The 9617-nt window shown below is 43.7% G+C and overlaps 1 protein-coding gene across 1 annotated transcript; it reads left to right on the top strand.

Moving 5' to 3' along the window:
- Positions 1-1366: 1366 nt before the first annotated feature.
- Positions 1367-5395, top strand: LOC309334339 (dynein regulatory complex subunit 4-like; the record flags this gene model as incomplete). Its single annotated transcript, XM_081882319.1, has 8 exons — positions 1367-1489; positions 1775-1885; positions 2198-2379; positions 2494-2683; positions 3511-3595; positions 3925-4172; positions 4866-4997; positions 5297-5395. 8 exons carry the CDS (start codon positions 1367-1369, stop codon positions 5393-5395), a joined length of 1170 nt encoding a protein of 389 aa, XP_081738445.1.
- Between the last annotated feature and the right edge of the window lie 4222 nt (positions 5396-9617).

The following is a 9617-nucleotide window of genomic DNA, read 5'->3' as shown; positions in this document are numbered from 1 at the left end:
ATTGCAGACTTCTGCTCGCTACATCCGTGTGCACTATCGGATGTTTTCCCAAGGTATGTGGGACTTGCTTTTTAAGAAACGCATAACTGCTGGCACTACCAGTCAGCAGCAGAGTGCCGTCAATACCAATGATAAGCTAGAAAAACCCCAAAATATTGACATTCGAAAAAGATTAGTTATATTAGAAGAACTACTTACATGACATTATCAAACGGACGCAAGGCTCACCGTTAAAGCCACTGCTAATTTTTAAAATTAGACGCCATGCGCCGGCACTACCTGTCATGAAAGTCAAATCTTTTGTAGGTGCAGTGCACAGTCGATGAATGGTTCGTTTTGTAACAGTTTTGACAGCTGCAGTGTGCGCCATATGAAAGCTTTTATTTCAAGCTTTCTAACCGAAATTTGCAAGAGCTGGTCCATATAAAATGCCGTACATAACTTATGTTTGACTGGACCTGCGGGGCCCCGACACCGTAGCGGCGGGATTTGAAGCCTTCTGAAGGAAGTTGGCTGCAAAGTAGAAACTCAAAGCAAAACTGGCTAATTTTAGTATGCATGGCGCTCGTAACTATACACGTGCAGACCAAGAAAATAATGTCCTTCAGATCTCAGTATGAGTATACGACCATACGCCAAATTAACTGCTGCACATTTTCAAATTGAGGAGATATTCCGTGAAGAACTATAGAAACATAAAAACGTGTAGAGAGTCACTTCGTGGTCTACAACCTTTCGACACAAGATGACATAGGTTAAGCCAAGTCCGTTCAGACCTTTCCTCACGACTAATTTGAACCTAGGCATGGTTATATAGTATGTGCAAAGCAGAAGCTATTTTATAAAGCTCTAGCCATCAGCAGACAGATCGCACAGCAAGGTTTCGCCATCTCCATCCACGAATTCTGTATACAGCAATTCCCACAATCAGTGTAGTGGTTCAGGGACTTAATTCGATGCTGTTAACTGAACATTTCCAGGAGCTCAAATGCATTGAAAGCATTCCCAAATTGAAAATATGCAACTGGCCTATATATTCTCAGTAGTTTTCCGTTAACGGGCAGTTCTAGTTGCCTGTAATTCTGCTTGCCATAGCTGCTTGAACAACTGGAAAATCATAAAAAAACACTTCTTTTTCCTAATCTACTGAGCCATTTCTATTATATCCTATAAAGTCACTACTTCTTCCACAGATAAAAGCAAGAGTGGGTAGAGAATTCAAAAACCTTACTAAGCTCGACTAGCTTTTACTGCTACCATTGATCAACTGTAAATGAAGAAGTTCAGGGTATAAAGAAGGCCGCCCAGAACAGAAAGGTCAGCTTTCGAAGATATATTGAGCTGCCTTTGAGCAAGCATTGCACCAATGCCGCCCAAGAGAAAAAAGGCAGGCATTTCGGAAGCAACTTCTCGGAAGAAGGGTTCTGGAGCGGAAGCTTCATCCCCGGAATTCGATGAAGAAGTGGAAAAAAAACGACTTTTGGAAGAGGTATAATAGCGAGCATATCACCTGCTCAACGGCCTTCTAACATATCTGATTTGTGGACTCTGCTCTGCCACCCTGATGGGTCCTCAGTATTGGGAAAGAAACACAACTAAGGAGAAAATTAATTAACGTGTCATAAAAAAATAAAATAAGAAATATAGTGTTGTTTTTTATCACAACTTAGTCGTGTCGCAGCAAACTGTGCAGCGTTGCTGTTTCTCCCAAAGTTCGCAGTTCAAACGGTTGATGTACTATTTTTTTTGTTGCTTTGATTACTCGAACCTGCAGATCAGGTCTCTGAAATCAAAGTGCGAAGCAGAAGAAAAGCTTCGCAAGGATTTAGAGGCCGAAAAAGAGCAAATTCAAAATTTACGAACACTGGAGCAGAATGCTGCTGAGGTCAGTAAAGCATTCTGCCGATTGTAAGTGTTGGAATCGGTGCGTTTGTAAGCTGCATTTGACACCGCACCTGGAGGTAGTCTGCTGTAGCGGTCGACGGGTCACAATGTTTGGACGCAAAATTGATATATTTTATAGGATAATAAAGGGGCTGGATTTGTCGCATCCTTCAAGAATGAGCTTAAAAAAAAGTTAGCACGATCTGTTTTTTTTGACAAAACATTTAGCTGCGCGCGTCCCCTCCGCTGATACGAGGGTATATGCCCCAACAAAATGGGACACAAGCACTCTTGATTTACCTTGAGCATGCAGACAAAAAAGGATTTGTTGCGTAAGAAGGAAAAGGAATTCCAAGACGAGCTAGAAGGTCACTCAATGCAACGCAGACTTTGCAAGCTTCGAATTAAGCAGCTGCTAGCGGAGCAAACAGAAGAAGCCGCGAGACTGAAGATCAATGCGGAGGCTGCGTTGAAGCTGCGTGAAGACATTCACAGGTAATTTCAAGTGCTGAAGGTGATGCGCTGCCACTGCCACTATATATCGCTGCGTAAACTGCTTGAGCGTTCATAACGATGTACAAATCCGCCTTTACACTACCACTTGCACAGAGAGAAGGAACAACACAATAAAAGCGTGGAAAGAAGTAAGCTGGCTGCAAATACAGAGGCGCATATCGCTCATGAACAGCTCATTCTTCAACTGGGACTTTTACAAGATGAGAGAGTTCTTGAGCTACGCAACGAGTTTCAAAGAAGCGCTCGAGATCTTCACCAAAAGTGGAAGCTTCGACTTGAAAATGTATGCTTCATTGAAATCCGAAAAACTGCACTAACTTTTCAGACCAAACTTCATTAAGCTTTCTTTTAAGTATATTGATGTGGATGAACGTAGATAATTGCTAGCCGCGGTGTAAGGATCAGCGCAACATCCGGAAATGCAGCTGAAGTGCAATCACGGTGCTTTGGTAAAAATTGAGCCGGCTGCTGCTATGTGGTCACGTCCTTCCAGCTCAGAGAAGACATGCAGAAACGACGTACACAAGTAATTGCAAATCTCGAAGAAAGCAAAAATAATCACGTTCTGTAAGCCGACAAATAACAACGTGGAATCACTCGACGCGTGGAGGCCTTTGTCAGGGACTGTCATGCTCCTGCAGGAAATAGCATACGTAGAAAAAAACCCCTTTTCTTTTGTTGATCGTTTTAAAGTTGGCGAGCACCCCATACTCCTCAATAAACGCGCAAGTCGACTGCACAAACCGCATATTCGGCCCGGAAAGGAACCTCTTTTCCATTCTAGGAACAGTGGCACATGCATAAATAGTAAAATGTGGTGAGATCTTCTTTTAGACATTTGAGCTGCCCTGTGTTGACGTTGAGGTGCAGACGACGCATGAGTAATTTGTGCGCTTCAGCATGGTGCAGTCTCAGAACACAAAAAGAGCGCAAGCGATCAAACGTTATTATGGCGACATAGCGACCTCTAACCTTGAGCTTATTAAATGCTTGAAGGTACGCGACAGTGTACGCTGATTAGAACACAAATTGGTACGCTGACGTGTCTGGGGTACCTCAAACTACTGGCACACAAGCTTAACCTTGTGAAATTCCTCTTAACTCTTTTAGAGTGAACACGCTGCCTTAAAACTGGAGGAGGTTCGTGAAGAGAAGAGGCTGGCAGAGCTGACAGCAAAAAACAAAGGACTTGTCGGTGAGTGTCCGTCTGTGGTTAGTTAGTTAGTCATGCACGAACGAAACGATCTGCGAAAACACGCCGATTTGGATACAAATCAGCCTTAGAAAAAATTTCGGACCCGGTTTTGGGCCGTCACATATAGATTCAATCATGAAGCAACGCCTTCTGGACACGGCATCAATCCCCGATATTTTAGTGTTGAGCTACTTTGCAGTGGACCTCTACATACTGAAGGTGACGTCACAGTTCGGTGATGTTCAATCTTGATTTCTCCCGTTAGCGTACTATCTCAAGCGCGCCTTGGAACAAAATTTGTTGCGACTCTATTGTTACCATACCCATAGAACCTCTCAAGCAGACTACACAGGAAACTGACAATTTTCAAGAAGAGCTCCAACTTTACGAGGGAGAAAAAATGAGATTGGCGGAGGCGAAGCAAAAGCTGATTGAGCAGACTGCAACCTTACAGCGAATCGAGCACCAAGCAGAAATACTTAAGCAGCAAACAGCAATACTTCAAAAGAATAAAAACGAGCTGCAGCACCGATACCAAACTGCAGTCTACGATCTTCAGCAGAAAGCCAGTTTGAAGGTACGAAAATTGCCCCTACTTTCTCAACGCCGGTTACTGACTAAGACAAAAAAAAAAACTGAAAAGTTTGTCAAAATCGACTTTGTTTCAAGCTTGGAAGACGAGAAATGCAAGCGACGAGATGATAGGGTTGCACATTCAATGGCTTGCGGGCTTCACTGTGTGGCCTTCAACCTTCAATTGTGCCTCAGATTCCATGCACCTTGCAAAAAATCTGGTAGACGACATAGAATGCAGAGGTATATAGGTTCTAAACTCGCTTTTCGAATTTGACTCTGAAGTCACCTCTCAAATGTACTTTTTCATAATATTCTGACAGGCTTTAATTCTCGAAAAAAAAATTGAGGCCCTGCAGGACGCTGAGGCTGTTGCTATTGCACAAGTAAGCAAATCGGACCGGCAAAATGATGCGAGGTGTGCTGCACACTCTTATTAAATCGAAGAAGACATTATCCACGAAATCGCACTCCCTACATTACGCGGACAGAATGTTACGGGTATTCGTATTTACGACGGCCCACTATCGATTGCAGACGCTGAGAAGTTTTGCGGTGGTACATAAACCGTTTATTAGAACTTATTATGCAGCTGTCGAGTTGTCAACATACTGGACCTCTACATTTTTTCTTCAAGGCGGATTGAACGATGGCAGCAAAAAATAACTCCCATGATTGCTATGCGTATTGGTGTTAGATCGAAGAACTGAAAATTCAGGAGCGCCCTGAAACCGAGCACCTTTCGGGACTTTCTCAAAAAGTTGACGCTCTAATCCATGCACAGGATGCTGTGACAGCGGAAATAAAAAAAGAGATACAAACAATAAAGGTACGCGTCACAGAGTTCCATGATCACTGGTACTTTAAATAATCCCTATTCATCACACAGCTTTGCTTCGCTGCTTGTGCTGTCTGCAAATGAGCTTACGACTCATGATGTACGCCACAGTCTTGATTTCATCTACAAGCCGGGCGGTGTACTCTAGCCCTTAGTGAATGTGCAACTCCGTCCGAAAATGCCACATACACTACTTCCCAATTTCGTCAGCAGCATACGGTGAAAAAACCCCCTGTATCCTACTGAAACGAGCTAGCTTTTCTGTTTGCTTTTCAAACTTGTATATTCAGCAAATGCACGCTTCTGCTTTAGAACAGTTTGCAGGCTGCATGGCCGCAGACGGTGCAGCCATTGAAGACTTGGAATTTGTCCCCAAAACACTTTCATGATCACAGAACATGGTGTTCAGCTCTATTCAAATTTATCCGCTTTAAAAAACACCGCAAATGAACCGATGTTCGACAAACTTCACTGATGACGGCGATTGCGTGCGATTCATCTCAAGGTTCATTATGCATGTTCTAATTTTCAGCCTCTGTGCGCTACATGCTGCGGATAGTAGCGGCACTGAGGAAAGGGTGCTTGGTACATGGAGCCAGGAAAACTTAACGTGTCGTTGCTCAGAATTTCATCAGTAACCTATATTCTTGAATACGATCCCTGATTCTGACTGGAGTGATCGATTAACTTGTTCGAGTGGTACATTTCGCGCTCCAGCTACCCTAAACAGAGAAACGAGTTTTTTTTCAAAGTTCTGTTGAGAAAAAGCGGCCTGGCATACTATCTCGTGAACTATAGATTTGCTTTGTCAACAGAAGTCACCACAAAGAATGAGATGTGATCAGAGAGTACCACAGCAGCCTGACAAGTATTACTTGACGGCTGATAACGTTTCTTGGGAGCTAAAGAAACGGGCATGATTGATTTCCCCATAAATTTCTGATTGTTTGGTGAGTGCGGCGTTGACAAGCTGTTGCCCGTCTTGATAACTTGAACACAATTACTGAGACTGCTTTAGAATTATAAACCCTGTACCAGATCTGTGTGCCACTCGCTATGTAAAAATCAGCTGAACGAAATTTGGAGGAGATTTGACGCTCGATGACTTTAAATTGTACCTATAAACTTAGCGAGATCCATCCTCCTTCACGCTCTTGTTGGGCGCGGGGCTCTGACGACGTTGCAGCAGTTCCACATGTCGGTAGGCTGCACATACTTTGGGTCTGATTGCTGCCGGCAAGCTGTACAGCATATTTGGCCTTCTATGATAACAGGTGGCTGTCGAATACGTTATATGAAACTTTTTTTGCTTCAAACTCCTACATTCGCATATAACACTTGAGGCGCTCTGGCACGAGAAGATCACGCTGCTTATACTTTACGTTTTTCAAAGAACGTGGCTTTATTATGCTTTATGTAATCGCAGTCGCAGCCATTGACAATAGTTTTGCACAAGCAGAATACGAGGGGCCCCACGCAGTAGGAATGACCATTTATACATCACAACGCGACGTAGTATTTTGAGATCTGAGATGCTCACCTCATGAGCATTTTTTGACAGGCATGTTGTTGAGCGGTGTGAAGCAAAGAAAGGACAGAACATGTTCTTGAAACCTACTGCTTTCGCGCTCCGCACACGCAAATGTAGATCTGCAGCTGTTGTTACGTTTACTTTTTTACATATCATACAGACTTCTTCTGCAGCTCCAACATTTACCACAGGTGTGATGGATAAATGTCGGTGCTCAGAAATGGTGATGACCTAACGTTATTGCTTCAATGCAGCTAAACTAAAATCATTCCTAGTAATGGCGTCAGCCCGATGCCTCGATATGAGTATAGTAGAGGAAGACAAACACATGAAGAATAAGCCTACAGCTGATTCTCTCACAATACCTGCCTATTGGAATCGCGGAACAACAGCTGCGCACACATCTCCTGTGGCTCAATTTCTTAGCTTTCCTGGTCGCAGAGCATCAGCGGAGACTGATCAACAAGACCACAACGTCAAATTTTTCTCGCCCTTCTCTAAAAATTCTAGTAACCACGAGCACGTAGATAAAAACAAGATCACTGCTTTCGGCAAAGTGGAAATTCCTTTTCCAAACCCTACTAGTACTCCAGTAATGTGCGATGCCACCAACCAAGACATGTCCTGCTGTAATGCCGGAGTCTCTTTCGATCGCATCAACAATGGAAGTCACGGTGCCGAAAATGAAAACTGTGGCGCATGCTCGTGTACCAAGATTTCGAGCCATGCGCCGCAGTCCGTTGAAGAGGCTTTCAATCTTTTCGAAGATACCGGAAAAATCCTAGGACCAGGTTTGTCAACTACAAGCTGTTCGGACCAACAACTTGTTGATGATGGAGACCCTTTGCTGTATCCTAGTGGCATCCTGCGCAGTTCCACACCTGCACAAAAGATACAGCACAGCGGGAGAACCAGTGCATTTAAAGTCGAAACTTCTGGCCCTCTTCTTTCACAAAGTATAAAAAATTCTTATAATCCACACTCTTCTTCCTCATCAGGAGCTGCCAGACACTGCTCCTCGCTTCTTTTCCAGGATGGCAAACAAAAGAATACGTTATCCTCGGAAGGGACACAACTACTAAAAGAAAGTGATTTACAGCCGGAAAAGGCGCTCACCCCCGAATGTGTAGCTACGCTTACTGACAATGAGGATTGTAAAGAGGTTCAGATTATAGTGGCTTCCGGGATGAAACTGACAACAATCGATGTTCGAAAGGGGGCGTGCGACTGGAGAACTTTTACTAGTTTAACAGTATTGTCACTATCTCATAACAATTTGACGGATGTAGAACCCCTATCCGTACTTGCTCCAACTCTCGTAGATATCAATCTCAATTTCAACGATTTGACAGACATTTCTGCACTTTTCTCGTGCAAATTTCTACAGAGACTCTCGGCAGCTCACAATCAAATCCAGTCTATCAAAGGAATAGAAAGCTGCACTGGTATCAAAGCGCTCATCCTCTTCCACAACTGTCTCCAAGGCAAAATATTACAGATGCTAGACCAGCTTTCCAAGCTTCCTGGGCTCCGCGAGTTAGACGTGGATGAGAACCCATTTTTACAACTTGTCGTGGAAGAAAAACCTAACTCAACTACTGTATCGACATGCGACACAATCAGTTCACAATCAGCGACTTTGTCGCAATCATCAATTGTAGACAATTATGGATTCTTGCAGCTTATTCTTCAAAAATGCCCTTCTTTGAAAGTATTTGGAGGCACCGCAGTGCATCTTCTTCAAACAACTCTTAGCGTAGAATGCAGCGAAACAATATTTACTGACGAGCAACCCGATGGCGTAACACAGCTCAACGGCAAACTGGTCGGAAAACAGAGAAGCAATTGTTGCGACAGATCGGTAGAGATCTGCAGGTCTTTATCTGCCTCACCCGGATCGGTGAATTGCAAAGATCAGACATCTCCTGCTTATTCAGAGGCAGATGCAAGCCCTTCTGACAGTATCAAGGCTCAAATGGGAGATATAGAATACGTGGAACGCTATTGCAGCGAGTCGAATGGCAGCGAAAGCAGACAACCAGCAGAAGAGAGCAAGTCGGACACAAAGGAGAATACAGATTTGCGAGAGTTGAAAACGAAACTACGGCAACTGACGAAAGAGAATCGCAATATGTACAGCGTGTTAGACGAGAACGAAAAACTTCGTCATGAGCTCAAATTCAGTGCCAGCTTATTCCCTTATTCGAGAAGTCAAACATTGGACATGCGCTGTCAAAGCGCATGCTCATTCTCCTTTTTCACAGATGAGTCACAAACACAGAACAGAAGAGATGTCTTTTCTAAAGCTAGATCGGAGACGGCTATGCCCTCAACTATAAGAATTTCTTCTGAATCTATGGATAAGGTAAACCTGCGGGCCTCGAGCAGATGCAGTATTATTTTGCTCGCAATTTAAAAAGAAATGCACAAGTGGCAAAAAAGAAACAACTTTGCACACCACTTGAATGCTAAGCAACAGTGCCATAAACGAGGTAGCACTTCAAACACCACAAACAAGCTTTGTCCTGTTGCATTCCAGATTGGGTTCCACACATTGCATCGTTTCGGGGTTTAGAATTAGATGCAAACCTGAACGTGGAAAAAGTGGTTGCCATAGTGTATTTGGAAGCAGATTCCTTCATACCTGTCATGTCGTCAACATACCGTACATTGTTCCCGCATTTTCGGCTGAGATAGAATAATCGACCAGATATAAGTGTGTCTAGATTCTTTTGTGCCATTTGTGCTTACGGAGTTTTCCCTTCGCTTAACATCGGGGCAGAAGTTGTCCACACCTTTTCGTACATGCAGCTCCCATATGTGCACAGGTTAAAAAGCCCACAGCTCTCAATAAAGCTGCTTCTGCGGAGCACAGTTACAATAGTCCCTTTGACAAGTCGCATAGCGCGGGGGCAACAGTATTCGATCGTGACACAGAAGAACGTCTTACTAATAAACACAGGACTTCAGATAGTAAAACTGACGAAACGCAGCTAGGAAGCGGGGTAAATAATAACCAAGAGCAAAGAGGTGAGTTTGCTGTGGAGCCAGGTTCGGCAGCTATGCTCTTCATGGTCTCT

Source organism: Podarcis erhardii (genome assembly GCF_964252035.2).
Source record: "Podarcis erhardii genome assembly, contig: HAP1_SCAFFOLD_66, whole genome shotgun sequence".
In the NCBI taxonomy this organism is placed as follows: Eukaryota; Metazoa; Chordata; class Lepidosauria; order Squamata; family Lacertidae; genus Podarcis; species Podarcis erhardii.
This window is presented reverse-complemented; position numbering and strand designations above follow the sequence as displayed.